The sequence below is a fragment of the Lipotes vexillifer genome, unplaced genomic scaffold, assembly GCF_000442215.2.
Source record: "Lipotes vexillifer unplaced genomic scaffold, Lipotes_vexillifer_v1.1 scaffold113, whole genome shotgun sequence".
Lineage (NCBI taxonomy): Eukaryota > Metazoa > Chordata > Mammalia > Artiodactyla > Lipotidae > Lipotes > Lipotes vexillifer.
In genome coordinates, this window is record NW_006792514.1 from 174,718 (window position 1) to 200,456 (window position 25,739).

General features: G+C 41.2%; 1 protein-coding gene, 1 non-coding gene and 1 pseudogene across 2 annotated transcripts in view; 2 read left to right on the forward strand and 1 right to left on the reverse strand.

The window, feature by feature from the left end:
• The window catches only part of RFTN2 (raftlin family member 2), a 59,654-nt gene extending 39,024 nt beyond the window's left edge, over positions 1-20,630 (forward strand). Inside the window, exons 9-10 of the mRNA XM_007465694.1 lie at positions 9,280-9,358; positions 20,361-20,630. Of these exons, the coding sequence (XP_007465756.1) occupies positions 9,280-9,358; positions 20,361-20,630 (349 nt within the window). The remainder of the gene's footprint in view (positions 1-9,279; positions 9,359-20,360) is intronic.
• Positions 18,787-19,581, reverse strand: LOC103072791 (40S ribosomal protein S3a pseudogene; annotated as a pseudogene).
• A 1,308-nt stretch (positions 20,631-21,938) lies between the features above and the next one.
• TRNAG-CCC (transfer RNA glycine (anticodon CCC)) lies at positions 21,939-22,011 on the forward strand. Its single transcript has one exon. It is a non-coding gene; the product is annotated as a tRNA-Gly (tRNA).
• The last annotated feature ends 3,728 nt before the right edge of the window (positions 22,012-25,739 follow it).

A 25,739-nucleotide genomic window follows, 5' to 3' on the forward strand; every position in this document is an offset into this window, starting at 1 on the left:
AAAGAGGGAGGAACAAATTAGGCTTATGGGATTAACAGATACAAACTGCTACATTTAAAATAGATAAGCAACAGGGATATACTGTATAGCACAGGGAATTATACCTGTTACCCGAAAACTGGGTTTGCCTCCTGGTAGGTGTCAAGCCAAAATATACAACCAAGCCAAGATCAAGAGAAGGAAGGATTTATTACTTGCAGCAAGTAAGGAGAACATGGGGGAATCTTTCCCAAAGCAGTGTTCCCCTGAACAGCAAAACTAGGGGAGTTTCAAGCTAAGGGTACATGTGTGTTCATGAAGGGGCTGGAGCAGAGGAGAATTCTGCATAGAATTGGGGGGAAGGTCAACCAGAGTCTAAGCTTTAGTTGATTGAAGTCACAAGAGTCAGAAAAGGTCAACATCATCATTCCTTAGGTTCTGACCAGGCTGAGGTCATAGCCTGTAGTTACCATACTCCACCTGGGTGGGGCCTTAGTTCCTGCAGAACTCAAAGATCTGTATCAGATTGTTATGGACATACCTTGAGGAGGACCTAGGACTGTTTTGTTGCTGAATTCTTGTTTCATGAATGCTTTTCATTTGTTCCTGCATTCCTTTTTTCCCTTAAGATCATTATTTGCTGAGACATTTTCAAGGGCAAGCATTGCGGCCAGGCTTAGATCACAAAATGGCCTCTCTTATGTCAAGAAAGTTGTGCCTGGTTCTCTTTTTCTGGGGACCCCCCAACCACCCTATCTGCTCACATACTCGTTATTTTGTAATAACCCATAATGGAATATAATCCACAAGAACACTAAATCACTGTTTGTACACCTGAAACTAACACAGTATTATAAAGCAACTAGACTTCAATAAAAACAAACAAATATATCCTGTTATCAGATTGCATAAAGTTGTTTTCCCAGAGTGTCCTTTAGGTTAAGGTTGTTGGCTCCATTACCTTTGGCAAGATCGTACCACTGAGGTTTAAAGCTGTGTTACCATGGAAACATCAAGATGTGGTAATCTGATACCACTACTTTACTCAAGGGTTATTAAGGGTTTTTAATCCTTATCACTATATAATTAATTATACAAATAGGCCCAATCCTTTTCAAAAAAATCAAGGTGAAAATTTACATTAAATTCTTCAGGGCAAATCTGGTAGAGGATCAAATTAGCTGAACAAGCAGCTAATATTGCTGACCTTAAAATAATCTCCAGAAGAAAATGGAAGGAGAAGCCAAAGTTCCCTCTGTTTGGCCACCTCAGATCAGCTCCCCTCTCCCCAGTAATAATCTGGGGTGGGCAGGGAAGGGGGAATGTGCATTTTAACAAGAATACAAGGTGATTCTGATGCACGTGCAGAAATATGGAATTATAACCTAACATTGAAAGAGAAAGCATTTTAGAACACAAAGTAGAAGAAAAGTGTACACCCTCATCTATATCTCAGAAGACAGAATTTAAAGGCAGGGGCTTTTGGTACAATAAATCAAGTTATACTGTACAGAGAATATTAAAAAGTCTAGTCATAGGGCTTCCCTGATGGGGCAGTGGTTGAGAATCTGCCTGCTAATGCAGGAGACACGGGTTCGAGCCCTGGTCTGGGAGGATCCCACATGCCGCGGAGCAACTGGGTCCGTGAGCCATGGCAGCTGAGCCTGTGCGTCCGGAGCCTGTGCTCCGCAACGGGAGAGGCCGCAATAGTGAGAGGCCCGCGCACCGCGATGAAGAGTGGCCCCCGCTCGCCGCAACTAGAGAAAGCCCTGGCACAGAAACCAAGACCCAACACAGCCAAAAAAAAAAAATTCTAGTCATAAAGGACAAGATGTGAACAACAAAAAGAGAAAATCCTCTGCTCACTGTGGTGTCAGGCGCCCCGCCCCCTCTTCCATTTTCTGCAGCCCCTGAAGGAAAAGGCTCCACAGCTCTGTGGTCACCACAGCTCAGAAGCACTAGAAGTCTTTGCAGTTATTTGAGACACTTAAGTGCACAAATAAGTTCCTCTAAGTCCCAAGTGGCAGCCAAGGCAGGAATTGCTTATTTATATACAGTATAGGGAGAGTCGAGGGTTTCACGTTTGGTCCATTTTCATGCCAGTCTCTTCCCTTTCTAATTTAACTTCTGTGGACACAGTATTATGTAATTCCATTGTGAGTTAAGCTTGTAGCAATCTTGCAGTGAGCAGCATTTTTATATGGCCCACGTTTTTTAAGAAATAGTCAATTTGTCTATTACATATACTTCTAGTTACCACACTTCTTTATCTGAACTTAAATTTCTAACACTTTGTCAGGAGGAGGGGCTGGGAGGAGCTAAATTGTGGAAGTGCCTTTTTTTGTCTTTAACACATGCACTGATATCTGAGAAACAAATGAAGGTCATAAGGCAAAGGAACCTCGTGACTAAGGACTAGCTTACAAAGGTGCAAGCTAAAATTTAATTTTATAATTCTACTTTTAAAAAGTAAAGTTTATTTCATATTTTTTAAATAAATTTATTTTTAATTTTTGGCTGCCTTGGGTCTTCGTTGCTACTTGTGGGCTTTCTCTAGTTGCAGCGAGCAGGGGCTACTCTTCGTTGCGGTGCGTGGGCTTCTCACTATCATGGCCTCTCTTGTTGCGGAGCACGGGCTCTAGGCGCATCAGCTTCAGTAGCTGTGGCTCACGGGCTCTAGAGCACAGGCTCAGTAGTTGGTGGCACGCTCGCTTAGCTGCTCCGCGGCACGTGGGATCTTCCCAGACCAGGGCTCGAACCCGTGTCCCCTGCAGTGGCAGGCGGACTCCTAACCACTGCACCACCAGGGAAGCCCTACTTCATATTTTAAAAGCAGGATTTTACTCATTTATTTATGAGTTGTGTTACCGAGTCAAGGGCTCATGTGCCCATGGTGCAGAAAGCCAAACTAACAGTGGATGTTTGCAGCAAAGTAAGGGTTTATTTGCAGGGTGCTAAGCAAGGAGAACATGCTCCAAAGACCCGAACTTCCCGATGGCTTTCAGGCAAGGGTTTTGTTTTGTTTTGTTTTTGCGGTACGCGGGCCTCATCACTGTTGTGGCCTCTCTCGTTGCGGAGCACAGGCTCCAGACGCGCAGGCTCAGCGGCCATGGCTCACGGGGCCAGCCGCTCCGCGGCATGTAGGGATCTTCCCGGACCGGGGCACGAACCCGTGTCCTCTGCATCGGCAGGCGGACTCTCAACCACTGCACCACCAGGGAAGCCCACAGGCAAGGGTTTTAAAGACAGTGTTAGGAGAGAGGGTTGTAGGGTGCATGATCAGCTCGTGGACCTTCTGATTGGTTGGTGGTGAGGTAACAGGGCGATGTTTTGGGAATCTCAACCTTCTGGTTCCCACCAGTCTGGGGTCTCCCTGCTTGTGGTCAGCATGTGGCCACCACCCTCCACCTGGGTGGGGGGTCTTAATTTCTACAGAAAAACTTAAAGATATGCATCAGATATCCCTTCTGGAGGAACTAAGAGTCCTGTGCCTCTTGTCCTAATCTTTAACTGCTTGTGTCTGATCTTTAGAACTCAGGAAAGACCTAGAAAACTAAAGCTTTTTGTTCTACAAACAAGAAACAGGGGACACAGAGGGGCTTTTGTACCTGAGAAGGCCCCACAGGGTCCTGCTTGGTTTCAACCCCCCTTTTCTTTTTTTTTTTACAGATTTTATTTATTTATTTGTTTGTTTGTTTGTTTTTTGGCTGCGTTGGGTCTTCATTGCTGGGCACGGACTTTCTCTAGTTGGGGCAAGCGGGAGCTACTCTTTGTGGTGGTGCGCAGGCTTCTCATTGCGGTGGCTTCTCTTGTTGCAGAGCACGGGCTCTAGGTGCGTGGGCTTCAGTAGTTGTGGCACGTGGGCTTCAGCAGTTGTGGCTCGCGGGCTCTAGAGCACAGGCTCAGTAGTTGTGGCGCACAGGCTTAGTTGCTCTGCAGCATGTGGGATCTTCCCAGACCAGGGCTCGAAGCTGTGTCCCCTGCATTGGCAGGAGGATTCTTGACCACTGCGCCACCAGGGAAGCCCCCCTGCCCCTTTCCTTGATATGCCTCAATCCTGAGGGGAACAGGGTTGGGACAAGAAAACGAATAAAGTTTTGGGTAGAGAAATTAATCATAAACTCAGTAAGGGAACTCAGTTTTAAACCATGGCAATTAATTAATGCATAAGATGATGCAAAACTAATCAGAAAATACAAATTAACCTAACAATTTTGTTTTCTCTAGTCTAATGCATTTTGAAGCCATAAATGGAATCTGTTTATAAGATTTTTATTTCACAAGTGACTAAGCACTTGCAAATAAGCCACTCATTTGAAACCAACTCAGTTTGTATTCAAACCAATTCACATTCTTGCATTTTATTTTAAACAAAGTTCTTTCAGTTCAACTCAAATATTTATTGAGTGCCTGGTATGTATAAGGCAATATTTTACCCACTCAAGGGGCAGACCCTGGCTTCCAGGAACTCATAATCTACTTGGAGAGACAATACAGTCACAAATAACGAATGTGGAACAGTGGTCTAGAGCATATATTCTCAATAGAGGTGACATTACCACAGGGGGGTGAAAACTGGTTATGGGGGTGGTGAAAAAAATCTTAGACATTACAAAGGTTTGTGGCCCTCCAAAAGGTCACAGTACATAGACAGATACATGGCATATCTTTGTTATTAAAATTTAATGGGGCAACGGGAAGGAATTCGGGAGAAAATGTATAAAAAGTCTCCTTGGGGAAGCAATAATGAAAAAAGTTGAGTGTAAAGCAGGTGAATATGGTAGAGGACATTAGTGAAAGAGGAGAGGAGGTGTGTGGAGGCTGAGAAGTCTGAGGGGCAGGCACCGTTAAGAAAGAATAGAGCTTCCAAAAGTAGTTTTAGAGAGAATATTTCTGGTGGCAGATAGGGCTAACCAGGAACAATAAATAGGTGTCATCTCACACAGCAGCACTGGTCTGTGTGTAGTGGCTGCCTAAACACCATAAAAACAAGGATTCTAAAACCAGGATCAGCAGAAAAGAATGTGATCAGTTAATGATGTCTGCTATGAGCACAGAAGATGTAAAGTGGAAGTATGAATACCACAAAGTATCTCCTCTTTCTGACAACCATAAGCACATAGCAGAGTCAGCAAAGTGCAGGATATATTCAAGGAAAAGTAGGTACAGGTGAATGAATTCCTAAAGACCTCTCCTGATTTAAAACTCATAGGTCTAACAAAAAAGAAACAGACTCACACAGATACAGAGAACTAGTGGATACCAGTAGGGAGAGGGGAGGGCGAGGGGGAAGGGGAAGGGGAGGGGCAAGATAGAGGTAGGGGATTAAGAAGTACGACTACGACGTATAAAATAAATAAGTTGCAAGGATATATTGTACAGCACAAGGAATATAGCCAAGTTATTTTATAATAACTATAAATGGAGTATAGCCTTTAAAGATTGTGAATCACTATGTTGTACACCTGAAACTTATATAATATTGTACATCAACTATACCTCAATTTAAAAAAAAAATAGAATTCAAGACAGATTTTACCGAAACAATAAATGTAAATGGGTAGGGAGAATTTTTATCATGTATAAATCCACAACCATTCTCCTACATATCAGCATTACATATACTCTTAAAACAATTTTGTTAATAAAACACACATAGAGAAAGTGCATAAAACACAAATGTGCATAATTATAATTATACAAACACTTGTGTAATTACCACCGGGCAAGACAGAGAATATTGCTGGCACCCTAGAAGTACCCCATGTGTTTCCCCATCACACCCACTCCCTTCACGCAGAGGCAATATTACCCCAACTTTTAAGATAATCACTTCCTTATTTTGCCTAATAGTCTTACCACTCACCTTTGAATCCCTAAATAGTACGATTTAGTTTTGCCTGTTTTGAATTTTTAAAAATGGAATTATATATATTCTTCCACATGTTGCCACTTTCACTTAACATTGTAAGATTACAAACAACTATGTATAAAATAAATAAGCAACAAGGATATATTGTGCAGCACAGGGAAATATAGCCACTATTTTGTAGTAACTTTAAATGGAGTACAACCTATAAAAATATTGAATTGCTATGTTGTACACCTGAAACTAACATAATATTGTCATATAATCAACTATACTTCAATAAATAAAATAATACAATTTTAAAAATTAAATTAAAAAAAAAAGCATTGTAAGATTTATCCATGTTGTGTGTAGGTATGAGTTTCTCAAGGGTGTAGACCAGGAAGTGGAATTGCTGGCTCACAGGGCATTTTTTTAGCTTTATTAGATATAAATGCCAGACTCTTTCCAAGTTGAATATTGCAGCTTACTCTCCCACCAGCAGGATGTGAAAGTTCCCATTGCTCCAACAAAAAATTGGTCATACTTTTAAATTTTGTCATTCTGGTAACTGTATAGATAGTATGATCTCAGGGTGGTTTTAGTTTGTATTTACCAAATTGCTACTAAAATTGAGCGCATTTTCATATGTCTGTTGACCACTGAGATTTTTCTTTTGTCAAGTACCTGTTTAAATCTTTTGCCCACATTTAAAATTGTACTTATAGGAGTTTTTAAATAGATGTTGGATGAGACTTAATTTATTTGCTACGTGTGTTGCAATGATCTCTCTGATTCTGTGGCTTGTCTTTTTACTCTTTATGATGTCTTTCGATTAGCAGAAGTTTTTAATTTTAAAATATGCAAATATATCAATTTTTACCCTTTTTGGTGTATTGTTTAAGAAATCTCTCCCTTCACTGAAGCAATGGGGGGAGGCAATGAGTGAATTGTTTTTAAATTTGGGCAAAACATGGGACATTTTAATTATTTTAATTAACATAAAATTCTGTAAGCTAGAGTTATTATAGGCTGATGTGCCTGAGTAATACGTTTTGTGAGGAGAAGGAAGAGCTAAATCTTAAAAGATTCATACTGAGTGCCAATGAGCTTCGCAGAGGTAAAAAGACCTAGGAAGCCTTTTGTCTTCTCTATTCTTGTGTCCCCTTTCCCTTGACTATTTTCTCTGGAAGATATTCTTAATTCTGAGATATTTTCCTCCCACTTAACCCACCCCACATTTCATTAAACGAATGGAGGAACTGGAGGGAAATCCCATTTGCTGTGCTCCTTCCAGTGACAGGCATGGTGGAGGCTCTTCATACACACTGACTTATTTAACCATCACAAAGGCCCTGATAGGAAATGTAAGAGAATTTTGAAACTGTGCCAAAGTCACCAGCTATGAGGTGGTATCATGGGCTATTGTAGTGTCAACTGGAAAAAAAAAAACCAACATGACATGAGAGCTGTGAGTTTCAGTTTTATTTGGGGACTTACTAAGGACTCTAGCCCAGGATACAGTCTCTCAAAGAGCTCTGAGGACCTGCTCCCAAGGGGCGAGGCGGGCAGGTCAGTATATATTTGTGGCTTTGGAGAAGGATCCCATGCAATCAAGCACACATCAGGTAGAAGGTTAGTCATGAGGAACAGGTATCTCAGTTAATGACGTTAGGTCTTTTCTAAGTATGGGAAGATGTAAGAATTCAGGTTCATAAAAAAATTTCTCCTGAAATATTTCCAGCTATGTAAGGGCTTGTTTTTCCAGAGCACCGAGTGCCTTCACCGGAATTCCTTTCACGGTGAATTGTAGGTCAGTGGCTGCAGTGGCTAATGACTTGATTCTTGTAGAACTGGGTGGTGGGCAACATTCTTTGTTTTACAGTAGAGTTGAGACTTGAACCCAGGGCTCATCTGGTTCCAAAGCCACTGCCCTTTCGAGTATCCTCCCAGCCTCCCAAATAAACCAGCCTGTTCTATACACTGCTGGTCCCTACCTGTGTCGTAACTGATGTCTCCTGATGATTCAACTTGTTCCCCAAAGTTAAGATATATTTCATAACAAGTCTTTTCTTCTAATCAGAGATTGAGTCAAACTAAAATAAGATTAGACTAGAAGCAGTCTTTTAAAAATAAAGATAAAAAAGAAGCAGTCTCTCATTACCACTTTGTGGGAAGATTTGCGGTTTCTCAAAATTCAATAGTATCAGTAAGTTTGGGATTCTCAAATGGTGTGGGGTTGACCACTAGGGCCAGAGTTTCAATGTTGCATTTGTTTCCCAGAAAAGGAGCTCAGCATAAAATGCAGCTAATAGTGAGGTTTTGTTTGGGATTTTTGCATAATAAAAGTCGTAGTTAAGCAACATTAACTACAGACACTCCTCCCCATAAATCCATGGAGACTCTGTGAAAAGCATTTCAGAGAAACCCAAACCCCAAGTAGTCTTTGGCAAGGGGTAATTTGCCATGATGGTAGTTAAATAAGGAGAATATTGAGTAGCTGACTACAAAGAAGCATCTGAAAATGAAAATAGCTGTGGCTGAAGTCCCTCAATGGAAAGTGTATATAAAATTTCTCACACGTGGCAGCCCACACTGGTCTCTTCTTTTTATGAGACAAATTTGACAGTGCATACCAAGGAGCTTAAATCATACCCTTTTGGCCTAATAATCCCACTCCTGAGAATTTATCTCAAGGACATAAGTCATAAAGAATAAGGAAGACTGTACATATTTTTATAGCAGCATTATTTACAATTAGCAGAAAACTGGAAACAGACTAATTTTACAATAATAAAGGAAAGGCTTAGTACATTTTGGTATCTTAATTCTTTGGGATATCATGCAGCTATTAAGAATATCATCCTACTGTTCAAACAAGAAAAAGGATAAGCGTAGAATACAGAATGCAAATACGCAGAAGTTACAGACATGCAGAAATACATGTTGATAAAGAGTAGGAGGTGACACAAAGAGATGAAACTAAGTATGTTAGCACAGTGAGATGACAAGTTTTAAACATTAAAATTTTCTTTTGTGGGGCTTCCCTGGTGGCACAGTGGTTGGGAGTCCGCCTGCCGATGCAGAGGACGTGGGTTCGTGCCCCGGTCCGGGAAAATCCCACATGCCGCGGGGCGGCTGGGCCCGTGAGCCGTGGCCGCTGAGCCTGAGCGTCTGGAGCCTGTGCTCCGCAACGGGAGAGACCACAACAGTGAGAGGCTCACGTGCCGGGGGAAAAAAAAAAAAAATTCTTTTGTAACGACCATATTTAGTTTTTAGGGATATTTCCCCCCTGTTTTATCTGCTGCAACTTATATAGAATCATATTTCCTAATTATTGTTGGATCAGAAGATTATTCAACAAAGGACACATGGGGAACATTCTAGCCAAGTGTGAAATATAGAGAGAATTACTAATTTACAAATACTAATGCTATTGTTTTAATTTGCAGTGAAGGGAATTTGGCTACAAAGCAGGTTGTGTTCCTTCAGAGACCAGTTATGTGGAATTCAGCCACTCAAACACCGGAAGTGAGTAAAATTGATGCTTTACAAACTAAATGTTACACTGAAGCATTTAATCCTTAAACTCTCTTTGTAATTCTAAATGGTGAACAGATGAGGAAGTGTGGAGTTGATAAGGAAACAGTCTTCTGAACCAGCATATAACAAGGGAAATGTGGCAGCAAACAGGCATGTGAGACAGTTCTGAAGGGGATCAGAATATTACTCTAAAATATGCCACTTGGGCATAAGGATTACTATTTTGAGCTAAAGGCAATTAAAAAACAGCAGACACAGGAGGACCTCTCTACCCTCTCCCTTTCTGACAAAAGCAGAGCATAAATTTCCCTTTTAAAAGGTGACAGAAATTTCCATTTGTAAAGTTGCCTCCCTCTCCTGTACCAGAGATGACTCTTATCACTGGAAACAACACAGACTGTAGTCCCCACAAACAAACCTTACTAAAGCCTTCTTTTCCATTAGTTTCCCCAAATACTTGCCTTCCCACAATCTACTGCCCCTAGAAGCCCAAACCCCTTTTCCTTTGTCTAGTCACTTCACCACAATTTATCACCCCTTGTAAAATGATATATAATCTCCCGGTCTAACTGCCTGTTTGGGTTTTCACTTCTCTGTGCAGCTCCCATGTGCATCCAAAATAAACCTTTTCTCCTATTAATCTTTTTTTTTAGTTTAATTTGCTGGTCTGAGAGACTGAACATAAGATGATAGAGGAAAAGTTTTTTCCTCTCCACAGTTATAAGCCTTATAAGTGAATGTGCATGATATCTGTGTGATCTTGTCTATCTTGACTTCTGACAGCACTTTTGTATTGTCTCCACAAGGTCATTTTTAGCCCTTTGCTGAAGGGCTGTGCTGAGCCTCAAGTCACCTTATCCTTAGTAGACCCCTACTAGATGCACACCTAGAATAGTACCATTGAATGAAGCAATCTGTGCATTAATTAATTAAAGCATAACCTTCAAAACAGGAAGTTTGCAAATAGACCAGAAAATTATTTGAAGTGATTCTTTTTCTGTATATCAAGAAAATATTGTTTTAGAAAACTTTAAAGTTTTCTAAACTAGCAAAGCTAGACTGACAGTGTATGTAATGCAGCCATGCTACGTTGTCTAACATTAATTTTGGAAAGACTCTAGCTGGCTCCATAGGTAAGCAGGTAGAGAGGTGGAAAGGTGGAGAGGATATTCCTCCCATGGGGGGAGAGCGGAGTGACCAAGTACACAGATTTTAGAAAGACTGAATTAGAGCCCACAGGTGAGCAGGGCCTCCCAGCCCCGGTGAGAGTGGCTCAAGTTTCACGAGTTCATTAAGAAATATTCGGTTAAGAAGAAGCAAGGTGGGTCTATGTAAAGAATGGCCAGAAAAGGTTTTCATTCTTCTTTCTCCTTCCCCAAAGCAACTTCTCACCATGCTACAGGCTTTTCTTTTCTCTTTCTTTTTTTTTTTTTTTTAAACATTCTGCAAACAGCCATCACTTTTGAGAAAGATCAACAGAATTCACAGCCTCATGGGATTTTGACTAACTGAGGGCCCTGGAATTGGTGTTTGTGAAGATATAAGACCCAAATTCAGCTGCTTCATGGTCTCCTTTCTTAGGGTTAGCTATCAGTTCTCTGATTCCCTGAAAATATTTGAACTCTTTTTGTTTAATTTTAAATACCATTCAGTAGCCTAGTGGTAGCTTTTCTTTGGGTAATCTTTATATTTATATCCATTGTAATATAAAATTTCTGGCTCACTTATATAATAGTAAGGAAGTACATAAATGGTCAGTTTTCATCAATGAGAAGCCCAGGAGTAATATATTTTATAGCTTAGAATTCTACTTCTAAATGGATTTACTATTTCTTCCTTTGATAAATCTTTAATTTTCCTAGCAGGAAATCTCAGGATATTGAGATTATTTCAAGGCAGAACATGTAGGTGGTTCAGTCTGGAGCTGAAGTATGTAATAGCTATAATAGAAAACCAATTTGTAAATTCTTTTAATTCTCTCTAGTGGAAATAATTTGTTATTTTATTTCGAGAAGGTAGTAGACTATCAGTATTGCCATAGAATTAATTTAGCTATCTCATATATATTTTGTGAGAGTTATACATTTATAACATGCCTTGAAAACAATTTTTATGTAGTTGTAGGTCTGTAATGACACTATTCTTTGCTTGTACCTTGAAATCAGTTGTTGTTTGGGAGGGGCTGATAAGGGGATGGCTTCATTTATAAAGGTTTTCAAAGAATTATTTCAAAGGTGTTTAGTTCTTTTTAATTTTTTTATTATTTATTTATTTAAAGATTTATTTATTTATTTATTTATTTGGCTGAACCGGCTCTTATGCAGCAGGTGGGCTCCTTAGTTGCTCCTTAGTTGAACTCTTAGTTGCGGCATGCATGCGGGATCCAATTCCCTGACCAGGGATCGAACCCGGGCCCCCTGCATTGGGAGCGTGGAGTCTTATCCACTGCGCCACCAGGCAAGTCCCTAGTTCTTTTTTACAAACATAAATTATTTTATTTTTGGTTGCATTGGGCGCGCAGTCTTTTCTCTGGTTGTGGCGAGTGGGGGCTTCTCTTGTTGCGGAGCACAGGATCTAGGCGCGCGGGTTTCAGTAGTTGTGGCTCATGGGCTCTAGAGCGCAGGCTCAGTAGTTGTGGCGCACGGGCTTAGTTGCTCCGCGGAATGTGGGATCTTCCTGGGCCAGCGATCAAACCCGTGTCCCCTGCATTGGCAGGCAGATGCCTAACCACTGCGCCACCAGGGAAGCCCAAAGGTGTTTAATTCTAAAAACCAGTTGGTGGAAATTTGAGACAATTACAAACATTGTCCTAGGATCCTTAATGAGTTTTCAGTAAAATGATAAATTTCACGGGCTGGTAGAAACTGATCTAGGGTTTAACCCTTGAAAAACAAAGTTCTCTCTTTTACTGAGATTAATGTCAAGATATATAAGACTTTTTGTAGTCAGTTGCACTCAACATAGAACAGTACTTTTATGTTAAGCAAAGCCATTTCATGCCTCTGTATAGGGGAGGGAATTGAGAATCACATGATGAAGAAAGCATATTGTTGGAATTTCTTCTTCTGAAGTTATAAAGACCTTTACGTTTGGAATTTGTTTATAGTCCACAAATATGTTTTTTTTTTTTTTTTTTTTTTGCTGTACGCGGGCCTCTCACCGTTGTGGCCTCTCCCGTTGCGGAGCACAGGCTCCGGACGCGCAGGCTCAGCGGCCATGGCTCACGGGCCCAGCCGCTCCGCGGGATGTGGGATCTTCCCGGACCTGGGCATGAACCCGTGTCCCCTGCATCGGCAGGCGGACTCTCAACCACTGAGCCACCAGGGAAGCCCCGAAAGCAAGGTTCTTTTTATCTTGCTCTTCCTTTTATCTATTTAATTTTTTTTTCTTTATTTTGGGGGGAGGGCTCTTGATAGACTCAAGCAAGTGATAGCTATGCTAAGCAGGGTAAGAGACTCTGACCAGGATTTTACCTCCATCTATTAAATGTTCTCAATTTTTCTTCCAAGATCTTTTCTTAACTTTTCTGTTTCTTTGAAGACTCAAGTAAAAAACTCATCAGATTTTTCTATTACCTAAAAATCTTTATTTCAGTTAAATTCTTCAGCCCATTTCCCTTTGATAATTATTTATAGGAAACAACAGGTCATTTAAAAGTATTTAGTTTCCACTGACTCAGAGTAGGGTTTCCATCCAGTGGTGTTCTTAGGGGTAGACAACAAACCATGAAAGGGATTCCAGGGGATGGGTGTGTGTGTGTGTGTGTGTGTGTGTGTGTGTGTGTGTGTGTGTGTGTGTACAAACAGCTTCTCCCAGGCTCTCCAAGCCTCCGTGTCCTCATCTGTAAAATGGACAATGTTAGTACCTACCACAGGGTTGGGAGGAGGATTCAGTTAGAAAACACGTAGGGAGCTGGGCACAGCACCTGTTCACATGGAATGTTGCTTTTGTTTTCATAGGAATGTTTTTCTTTCAATGCTAGATGATTAAACACTAACTCTATGGAGAAACTGAAAAAAAAAATCCAGAAACTCCTAATGACCCTCCATTTTCTCCAGCTAAAAATTACCTTCAGTTAATATGTAGGAATGTAGCGCATTGATGCTTTTTGACGTTCAAAAAAACACACATGAACATATATATATATATATATATATATATATATATGTTCATATTTATATATATATAAAGAAAATATGGCAAAATATTAACAAGTTTTGAACTAGGTAGTAGGTTCATTGTAGTATCCTTTAAACTTTCTGTATATTTGAAATTTTTAATTGGAAAGTTGGGAAAAATTAAGTTAAAAAGCATTAGTTGCCAAAAATTTTTTTCTGTTAGTTAATAAGTGGTAACTAATTAGTAAGATGCTATGCCAAAAAGACCAATTAGAATGATTTAAATACAACAGAAGGGTCTCTCTCATAATTATCTAAAGATGGGCAGGCAATACAGCGTGGGCAAAGCTCTGCCTCATGACCGGTCAGCTCTGCCACTCTCAACATTTGGCTTCTGCCTCTGGACCCAGGACTGCTTCTTCACTCATTGCTGTGTCCAGCCAGCAAGAAGTAGGAAATTCCAGGCATGCTTCTAAGGCACTGACCCCCAAGTCACAGACATATTTTTTCTCACTTCCCATTGGCCTGAACTTTTTTTTTTTTTTTTTCCTGTACGCGGGCCTCTCACAGTTGTGGCCTCTCCCGTTGCGGAGCACAGGCTCCGGACGCGCAGGCTCGGCGGCCATGGCTCACGGGCCCAGCCGCTCCGCGGCATGTGGGATCTTCCCAGACCAGGGCACGAACCCGTGTCCCCTGCATCGGCAGGCGGACTCTCAACCACTGCGCCACCAGGGAAGCCCTGGCCTGAACTTTATGTCACCACAAGCATCTGCAAGGGAGGCTGGGAAATGTACCTGGGGCAACCATGTGCTGGTACCATAGTGAAATACTACATGCCCAGCTAAAAATTGCAAGGCATTGGTGGTGAGGTGGGTGCAGAGTTCTGTTATTAAAAGAAAGATAGAGAGAATAGACCCTGGGAGACAGGAGTTAAATTTAAATGGTTCCAATTTACATTTGTTTTTCTCCTTTAGAGAAATTTTGCATTCAAATTATTTTCTTATCTTTACAATGTATCTCAAAACGAATGATTTCAAGTGGTAAAGACTTCTTGGGCACATCTATTGAATCATTTCTCTAATACAAACCAAGAAGTGAAGGAGCTGCAGTCACAGAAATGTTCTGAATTAGATCTTTTGAAGGTAACTATAAATAAAATCACATGGGGACTTCCCTGGTGGCACAGTGGTTAAGAGGCCGCCTGCCAATGCAGGGGACCTAGGTTCGAGCCCTGGTCCGGGAAGATCCCACATGCCGCAGAGCAACTAAGCCCGTACGCCACAACTGCTGAGCCTGTGCTCTAGAGCCCACGAGCGACAACTAGTGAGCCCATGTGCCACAGCTACTGAAGCTTGTGTGCCTAGAACCTGTGCTCTGAAACAGGAGAAGTCACTGCAGTGAGGGGCCCACTCACCGCAACAAAGAGTAGCCTCCCCCTAGACACAGCTAGAGAAGGCCTGTGTGCAGCAACAAAGACCCAACGCAGCCAAAGATAAATAAATTCATAAATTAAAATAATAATAATAAAATAAAATCACATGAATACTAAGAAATATTTAACATATACATTAACTTCTTTCCTTACTGAATGGTAAGATAATTATTTAATCAAACTTTGTTCTTACTTTTCCAGTCATTTGAAATTATTGGAAAGTCATAGGGTCATATTTCATTCACTAGCTGTTATTATCCTCAATTGAAGTCCATGTGAAATCTAATTTGGTGCCAGTATAAATAGAAGATGTCAGGTACCTCAAAGAGCATCATGTATAAATAAAAATGAAAGCATTTTGCTTTTATCATTAATGAAGTCCTTCATCTAAGGAATGCTTTTCACTCAAAGCGAATGGGCTTCTTACTGGTGTGGGCAGAAGGGAAGAGAGATCACCGCAGCCATAGGGCAGTGTTCAGGCTGGAGAGCAGCCCTCTTCTGGGCCACCACACTTGTTTCCACATGACTTATTGGTGTCCCTTGAGGTGTAAGGGACAGAAACCCTGCTCAGATTAGCCTATGTCCATAAGGGAATTTATTGGCTTCTAGGTGGGAAGGATTCTGGCATAGCTCATTAATATCAAAAAAAAAAAAAAAAAGATACCAAAAACAGTGCCTCAGGGACTGATTCCAGAGATTCAACAGCCCCAGGATGTTCTGTTTGTTTCAGCTTCTATGTATGTATGTGCAGAGGGCTTCTTATGAGGTGAGTATGGCCACCTCATCAAAAAGAAAGAACTTGAAATAACTCAGACAGAGAAAGACAAATACTGTATGTTATCACTTATATGTGGAATCTAAAAAATAAAACAAATAAATGAATATAACAAAAAGAAGCATACTCACAGATATAGAGAACAAACCAGTGGTTACCAGAGGGGAGAGGAAAGGAGGGGGAGGGGCAGGATAGGGGTAGGGGGTTAAGAGGTACAAACTACTATGTATAAAATAAATAAGCTACAAGGATATATTGTACAGCACAGGGAATATAGCCAATATTTTTTAATGACTTTAAATGGAGTATAATCTATAAAAATATTGAATCACTGTTGTACACCTGAAACTAATATAATATTGTAAATCAACTATACTTCAATTTTTAGAAAGAAAGAACTTCTTTATCCTAGAGTCAATATAGCAATCCCAGGGAAGGACTCTGATTGGATCTGACTGGGTCACATGCCCACACTGCAGTAGAGAGGAAGGTGGATAGGAAAGCTAGCTGGAAAGATCGTTGTCCACGACACCTTTTTCCCTTCCCAGGTTTGAATAATTTTGACAGCCCCAAGCTTGGATGACTCAGGAACATATTCTGTGAGCAAGAAGGGTTGGGGTTTCTCTGCATGATTCAAAAGCTCGGACTCTTCTAACTGGTACTGGAGTCACACTTAGTCTTACAGTGGCTTCCTATTCCTCTTTCAACCCTGAGACACACAAGGAAGAGAAATCCTGAATGTCCACTCCATGTTTTTATTACTTTATAAACCATATTTTTTAGCTACTCTTCCACTCTATCCATCATAACACTGTCCAAGACAATGTAAAGTCTTATGATTGCTGGTATAATTCTGACTTTGTTCTTTTGCTTTTGTTTTTGAGACGTCAACAGTGGAAAATGAAAGATACATTGGTAGGACACCCTAACTGAAACTGGTTTGTCACTGAGTCTCGTGTATTTGAAATGGGTCATTCATTTTTAGTAAATGAGGATGATTCTCAGAAGTTGATCGATTTTATCAAAGGGTAGCATTAGATCTGCATGCAACTCTTGGTAGAATCTGCTCTCATTCTATAGTGAAAATATCAGAAGAAAGTGAGAACCTATATGAATAAGTCTGGCAATGTTGCATGAAAAAATCTCTTTATTGACATAGGGAAATACTCAAAATATAGTGAGTGTTAAGTGCAAAAGCGAGCTAGCTGTACACATCCATGTGTGCGTATGCAAATACATAGTAAAACATGCCAAATTTAAACAGTGGTATCTCTGTGAGATGGGATTGTGGGTGGGTTTTGCTTTTTTCTTTATTTTTGCCTGGTTTTCTACGCTGAGCGTGTATTATTTTTGTAATTGGAAACTTTTATTTGAGAAACATACAAATCTTTGGCCACAAATCTACTCATATTTTTGCAGAGCAGATAATGTGAAAAAAATAAGGTAAGACACTCAGGCTCCAGTTCAAAGCCAGCTACTCCCTGACCTTGGACAAATACCATCTTCCTTCTGCGTCTTACCTCTGTACAATGAGGGATTAAAGTAGATGATCTCCAAGGACTGGTCAGGCTTCAGTCTCCTACACTCTAAGTTATAAGAACATTGCAATTTGATTTGTTGGAAAAGCTATTATTTCATGTAGAGTGAGGGAGGTGACATCACTGCTGAACAGGTATTTATTAAAAGTCACTTAGTAAAAAAAGAAAAGAGTTTGTTCTGAAATCTTTTATAGAGTTAGGTATTTTGTCATCTTCTAATATTTAAAATTTGGTGGCTGTTTACTTATTAATACTTAAAAGTGAATTACTGTCATTATCTTATTATTCTGAATAATACCCAATTTTTATTAAGAAAATTCTCATTATGTGAGAGCTGGCCTCTGTTGGCTGATGTACAAGAAGGAATTTATTGCAAAATTCACCTTTGGCCCTGGGGCTGGTGAAAAAGGAAAGATCCTGGCTGCCAACTGCTCCCAGGCTCCCCGCTTCCCATTTCATTCAGTCAACAGGAGAGGTCATTCAGGAGTGAATGCATCCTTTGTGCCTGTGGGAAAGGAGCCAGTAGCTAGGCTTGAGAAAGGAGCAGTACCGGTCAGCCCTGCCTGCAGCCAAAATGCTATATCCTCACTGACCAGCGTCCCAATGCCAGGGAGAACGAGACATTCTCAAATCCTCTACCCTGAGAGTAAATCTGTCAGGTTCCACTGCTTGTATTAAATTCAGTACATTTGGTGAATGGGAATAAAAAGGGAAAAGATTTGAGATCTGAGACTTGCACTTGACGAATGCAAATGAAAATGTCCCTACCATCAAGCTACGTCTGACTTGGGCTGTGAGAGTGGGCCTTTATTGAGGCAGGACCCACTGCAGACTTGTTCCTTTCAACTTGTCCAAGGACTCCAGTAACTCAGCCAAGAAAAAGATGAGCTGCCAACACACTCCTTTCAATGCAACACACTGAGGCCTGCATCTTCCTATACCAACAGTGCTATCAACCGTGGTTACATTCCACAGTAGCCTGCAAAATTCAGTTTAGTACAGCTGTTTGCATGGTATATTTGCCATGAAAGCCAGTATGAAATCCTTTTACTTTTATTTTTTTAAAATTTTTTGCCCCACCACACGGCATGTGGGATCTTAGCTCCCCGACCAGAGATCAAAGCCGCGCCCACTGCAGCGGAAGCACGGAGTCTTAACCACTGGACTGCCAGGGAAGTCCATGCATTTCTATTTTATACACTATAGTTCAAGAAACCTATGGATTAACAAACGTTCATAAGACTAGCCTAGGCATCTGCCTTCTATATATTTTTCTGAGTTTTTTTTTGAGTAAATTTAGTTCTCACATTTGAGAAAATGTTATCCTAGTTCCCAACTAACATATAAATGAGCTTTAAGCAAATAAACTCTTTGTAATCTGGGAAATTACTGGGCTTTTTTAATGTTTTTTAAATTTTATCTTTATCTTATTTATCCTTACTCAGCTTTTGTGCCTGAGTATATGATCATGATCTAATATCTGTCATGTTATCAGTATTTTTTTTTTTATCACAAATGAGGTCTTTTATTTGTCACAATTAAAAGTCTGATTTTTAAACAGATTCCTGGACTGGTGGCTCATGTCCATCAGCTCGTTCAACTTTAGCACCTGTCTCGTCCCCAGTAGCTTTTCCAGAACTACTACCTTCACCATGTAGCTCCATGAGTTTTCCCAATTCAAACTTGGGTTTCTTCAGCATTTTTACTTTTCTAACAAAGACATCATGGAGTGGATAAATAGGTTGGCAGGCCTTTTCTATGTCTTTTCCAATGCTGTCTGGAATCAGTTTATTGACCACCTCTTTCAAGTCATTTGTCTGCACCTCTCGGGTCATGATTTCCATCATCTTCTTGCGGATCTGGCGGACCTGCTGGTGCTGGGCATAAGAGGTCTTCCGAACCTGAGTGTTGCGTTTTTTAGTAAAACCCACACAGAAGAGACGAAGCAAATAACCATCGGTAGTCTTGACATCAACGTGAGCTTCAGTCGTGGTCTGCCATTTTTTGACCATGGAGCACATTTTGTCACGGGTAAGATCCACGCCATGGAAATTAGTCAGGCAGTTTTTGCCCTGAACATCCTCAGTAATAAGCTTGAATTTTCTAAATGCAACTTCATCATTCTGCAGATCAGCAAGGCTCACTGCAAACACACGACCCTTGAGGCCATCAGATGGGATTTTGGTTCCTTGAGTTCTCGTGACTAGTGGTTTCCCAATATTTCTTATATTGAACATAGCTGGTGCTTTCACATCATACCAATCTTTCTTAGAAAATGGGTCAACCACTTCCTTCTTGGCTCCCTTTTTACCGCCTTTCGTAAGGCGCTTGTTCTTTCCGACCACCATGGCACTGCTCCGAGAGCCAAAAGGATGTTATCAGTATTAAAGAAGGCCCTGTAATCTCATCAGGAGTCTGAAGATCCACAGTTCTCTCCCTGAGCTCTCCTTCTGTTGACTTAGATATCTTAGTTTGACTTAAGTTACCTTGGCAGAGACCACGTCTTTCTACTGTGAACCGCAGCAAGGATGAGGTCAGGCCTCAGTAATATTTCATAGTGAAAATATCCGCAGCTTCTCTGACAGTCTGCAGAAGGAGCTGGTCCCACTGCTGAGCAATCCCACTGTCAGGCAGAAGCGGCTTGTAGCAGGACAAGGAGAGGGGTCTGCTCCACCTAGAAAGGTGCCCCTTATTCCAATATGATCTCAGTCTGAATCACCTGTGCAGTCTATTCCTATAGACATGGGGGAGAGGTAGCCTCTGGGGCACTTTTTCTGCTGTTCAGATCCCGACAAACACCTAGAAGGAAAATGGAGGTTTTAGCGTATCTCTCTACCCGCTTTGCTCCCCCAAGTAAGATCGCAGCAGGTGTCTCTCCTCAGAGGTGTCATTGAGGAACCAGACAGGGGCACACAGCCCGCCCGCCGATGAGGAGAACGATGGGCCAGGAAGCCACCACGTGGTGTGAACAGAGAGGGGAGCGCACCTTCGCTTGGAGGGCGGGGAGGAGGGAACGTGAAGGGCGGCCCGAGCTGGCCCTTGAAGAGAAGCGGGCAGGGAACTAGACCAGCGGGACAAGACGGCGCCCATCCTTTTAACTCCTGGTTGCCAATCTCTTGTGTTTCAGAGGAAAGGCAGCCGGCACGTGAAAGGTGAAGACAGGAGCAAAGTCACGAGCAGGAGCGTCGGATTGGACACGGCCCTGTCACACCCTGCAGAGGGCTGGAGCCCGCCCGAGGCGCGCCTCCTCGCTCCTTCTCGAGAATGCTGGATGAAGAAGAGGCCGGCCCAGCACAGCAGCTTCTCCGGGTTCAGCAACAGTGACAGTGTCCTGCGGGAAATAGATGATGGACAGTTTGACCAGGAAGATGGAGTAACTCAGGTCACTTGTATGTGAGCAAAGAAGGAACAGAGGCCTTGTAAATAATTATTAAAATAATTGCCAAGTTACTTTATTGTATTGCTTTATCTGCATTTATGGAATACTTTGAATTTTTCCAGACTCAGGCTTTCCTCTAATCTACGTAAACTTTGGCTCAACCTTCCAGGCAAGGAAGAATAACCAACATATTTGTAAATTTAGAATCATGTTTACAGTTTTCTCAACTAAAACATCTGTTTAAGCAGATGTCTTATGAGGTTATTAACTGATAATGTACTTCAGTGTCTCATGAATGTGTAAGGTATACTTTTCTTACAATTCCTGGTAAGACAACTAAATATTTCAACCAGTATTTTCACTTAATTAGAAAATTCTCAGGAAGTTAGAGCCTTACTTAAGCTGAAAATTCTCCCTCTCTCTCTCTCTCTCTTCCACACACACACACACACACACACACACACACACACACACACACAAAGGCCTAATTAATAAAGTACCTATTTCCTGAATATAACAATTAATCTAAATTTTGTCTTTAACTATGGCAGGTATGTACAAAGCAAACCCTTATTTGTTAAAATATTCTTTGAAAAAAAATCCTTTTTGTATGTCTTTGGTTTTAAAGGGTCACCATGTTACCAACCTCGTACTAAATTCATTGAGCTTAAACTTTCTTGTGTCTGATAGCCTAGAAACACAGCAAAGCACCATCCCTTAAAATTCAATATGAGAAGAACCCACAATCTCAATATTTAAAAACCGTAGTAGACAGAATTAATTTTCTTTCTTTTAAATTGTAAATAGTCTGAAAAGGGAAACATCAACTTTAAATGGAAACTGAAGTCTTTTATCGGCCTAGATATGAATTACGCTTTTATTTTGATTGCTAAAGCATAAAGAATGTGGAAACCCAGAATTTTCAGTCCTGCAGGAGTAAAACGGTGCTCATAGCACATGCAACGTGTACAGTGACTTATCTGTTCCATCTCTGCTTTTCTTGCTCTGCTAGTAGGGATGGCTTTGCCTTATCCAGCCTTTAACAGGTAAAGACTAAAATTTTACAAAATAGAGGATTTTCATTTAACTACGAAAGGCTTACTTTGAAATGTGGTTTACTTCAAATGAATTACAACTGTGCCATTGATGAGTTCAGCCTATTATATATTTTTATTAGCATTGGTGTTGACATTATAAAGTCATTTGAATAATAAAATGTCATTTGTAATTGGGCTATTGTTTTATTGAACACAAATGCTCATAATGTTTTACACATATGACAGATATGTATTACGTGTTATCAAATACATAGCGTAACTAGGGACTTCCCTGGTGGTCCAGTGGTTAAGACTCTGCACTCCCGATGCAGGGGGCACAGGTTCAATCCCTGGCTGGAGAACTAAGAACCTGCATGCTGCACAGTGTGGCCAAAAAAAAAATAAATAAACTAAATAAATAAACTAAAAAAGTTTTTATGTAAATCTGTTATGTAAATCAACCATATGGTTGACATGTAAATCAAACATACTTCAAAAAAAATGTATGGTGTAACCAAACTATGTTGATCTCCATGAATTGTTGGTAAGATTGACATGGAATTATTCTCCTTCTACCGTGCAGAAGCATTACCTTTATAGGTATAAAGGAACTGAAGAATATTCTGCTCAGTATTATTCCATGGAAATAGCTATCAACAGTATTTGCAGAAGTGTTTTTTATGTTTTGATTTTTAGGTGAACCTGAGTTCTATATTCAAGAGTTGGTGGATTTTTGGTAGAAATAAATACTACTTCTGGAGCCCACAAAATGCCATGAGTTACGAAACACAGGTAATGAACTCAGAAAGATCAGTTTTTCCCAATGCCAGGGTCTACAACAGGCAGAGATTATGGTATATTCTGTTAGTGTAAAGAAGGGATTTGAAGTATTAAAAACAGAGAAAGAGGGGGCTGCCCTGGCGCAGTGGTTGAGAGTCCGCCTGCCGATGCAGCGGACGCGGGTTCGTGCCCCGGTCCGGGAAGATCCCACATGCCGCGGAGTGGCTGGGCCCGTGAGCCATGGCCGCTGAGCCTGCGCGTCCGGAGCCTGTGCTCCGCAACGGGAGAGGCCACAACGGTGAGAGGCCCGCGTACCACACACACACACAAAAAAAAAAAAACAGAGAAAGAAATTTATATCGACTAAAGGAAAACTCAGAAATCTCTTTTATTTTTTAAAAATTTGTATAATACTTTCTTTTCACAGTTTGTTTCTAATCTGTTATTTCTTATATTAAAAAAATCTTTTTATTAGAATAAACTTAGCGGTCATACACTTAAAACCTATTTTATAAACAGTTACTCCAACATTTACCCTTAAGTTATGTGGCAAATTTGTATGATAGTGAATAAATAATGACCAAATGGGGCTTCCCTGGTGGCACAGTGGTTGAGAGTCCGCCTGCCGATGCAGGGGACGCGGGTTCGTGCCCCGGTCTGGGAGGATCCCGCATGCCGCGGAGCGGCGGGGCCCGTGAGCCATGGCCGCTGGGCCTGCGCGTCCGGAGCCTGTGCTCTGCAATGGGAGAGGCCACGGCAGTGAGAGGCCCGCGTACCACAAAAAAAATAATGACCAAATGGTTCTAGGGCATTTTAATTATATATAAGTAACTCTGAGTCTCTTTTAAAAAACAAAAAGTAACAAAACTTGGACTCTATATGCCTAAGAAGTTAAATGTGAGCAACTTTATCATTATCTGCCAGTTGTACATTCGGTTCTTTTCATAATGCTGTGTAATTCCTTAGGGGCTGTGGCATGTGAATTTTTTTTTTTTTTTTTTTGCGGTACGCGGGCCTCTCACCGTTGTGGCCTCTCCCGTTGCGGAGCAACAGGCTCCGGACGCGCCTGCTCAGCGGCCATGGCTCACGGGCGCAGCCGCTCCGCGGCACGTGGGATCCTCCCGGACCGGGGCACAAACCCATGTCCCCTGCATTGGAAGGTGGACTCCCAACCACTGCGCCACCAGGGAAGCCCTGGCATGTGAATTTTTAATACCTATAAATTATGATGATGAAAAAATATGCAGATCATAGATGTGGGTGTGAGGTTCTGCCATTCCCCTTGGTACAGCAGCATCTATGGCACTTCTGTCTTAGGTTTCCATAACCACCTGGTAGTTCCATCCCATTTGGGTTGAATGTCACCTGTTATCTCCATGGGCAGCATTTAGCACCTAATTACCAGAGAAATTGCCACTGAGCTGGGGAGCAGCTCTATCAATGTCACTTAAAGACAACAGAAACATCACTCTTTTTAAGAGACTTGAGGGCTTCCAGGAGCCTTCAGACACCTATAGGAGCAGGAGGCAGGGCTGTGGTAAGTCCAAATCACAACTATCATCTCCAAATCATTTGTTTTATCAAGAGCAGGTGTTTGTATATTTGACTATAAATGTACCAGTTGCATTTTCATTTCTTTCATTCTGGAACAGCTAAGGAACTGTCTCTTTTCCCAGCCTTTCCTCACTACCTTAACTCCTCGCTACCATTCCCTCTAGGCTGGAAGGACTATGGCTCTTTCAGCATTAAGACTAAAAAGGATTTCCTTCTCTCAACTCCTCAGGGCCCCAGCAGCCACCTGTATGGAAAGACAAAATTTCAAGTGAGCACTGAAATGGAGTGGTGCTAGCAATGGGGAGAGTCAATAACTAAGCATTTTAATTCAAAATACACTGGTGGGTATGTAGGAAAACCGGCTAAATGCAAACCACCAGAACCATTTAAATAATATTAATTATAGCAATTTATCATACCTTGAGAGCGAGTTTTACTTGTGCAATAGGCCCAAAGTTTATAGAGCCAGTTCTGACAAATGATTTATACATAAACATAAGATGACCAGTGGTGAGTTTCTTGGTTTTATTTTTGCCTCACGTATCTCAGACTTGGAAGCTGAAGAAACCAGCAATCAGGAAATGCCAATGCTGCAGACCAAGAAAACCCTAAGAAAAGCCTAGCATGATGGCACATATTTAGACAATAACTGTTCTACTCCAGCCAAACACCACCACAGAAAAACCTGTGACCTCACCTGGACCTACACCAGCACAGACCGAGTGGAAAGCCTAGATTTCCACCCTCACAAGGCTATACCAAAGGGGCCCAACACCACGGCCAGGGTGGTGTCAGAGAAAGACAGTAGGGAACTGGGGATTTCATCCCCGGGGGCCAGTCAGAGGCTCCCCACCTTCACCGCAGAGTTAGTGGAGGTCATGTAAGAAGTTTGGACTTCACCCCCATCCGTCGTTGTTGTATACCTAGACAGCAGCTTCAAAGGAAACTCAGTTCTGGTAACATGGGAACATTTTTTTTCTTTAACTTCCTTTGCCTGTTGAATCATTTCCCTGCAACACAGTATCTCAACTGCCGAAAATAAAGTTCCAAAGTGTACACTAAGGCATAAAAGGCCAGTGAAGCAAACCGTAAGAAATGGAAATCAAGTTATTCTTATCTTCTCATCAAAAATGTAATCACTAAATAAAACACCTGGGGGAATTAGAAGATTTGCCCACATGGAAAAAAGTTTGAATTGACCCTCCATGTTTCAATCAAGTGTTCACTCTGTCCTCCCAGTTAATCACTGCTGTGCCTGAGCCGCCAGGAGACCTGACTCTGGGCAGGCTAGCCAAGAACCACCCACACAGACACCTGGGAAATCTGAAGTCCAGGCTTTCTAATGTAAGAATTTCTTTGGTTGGTTATGCAGAAAAACTGTTAAAATACACACATTTCAACTCCTTTGTGTCTTAATGGGGATACTAATCCTCAGGGACAGAGTCGTTTTCAACATGTTAAAGTTTCAAAAGTAGAACCACTCACATCACTGTAATAGATGTGGTTAGTAAAATGACTTTTTATTTAACACAAGAGAATATAGCATGTCTTCTAATTTCAGTAAATTAATAGAAAACTGAGACACACCAAATTTGGATATTTTACTTACATTTCCTTTATTCTTTCTCAGACTATAGGATAGTTGAATGTTTATACAGCACACACAAAAAGTGGGTTTTAACATTTCAATATTTTTTCCTGTAAACATTAGTTCCTTAGCCACATGTCATTCTTCTGAATTTGTTCTTTTGGGAAA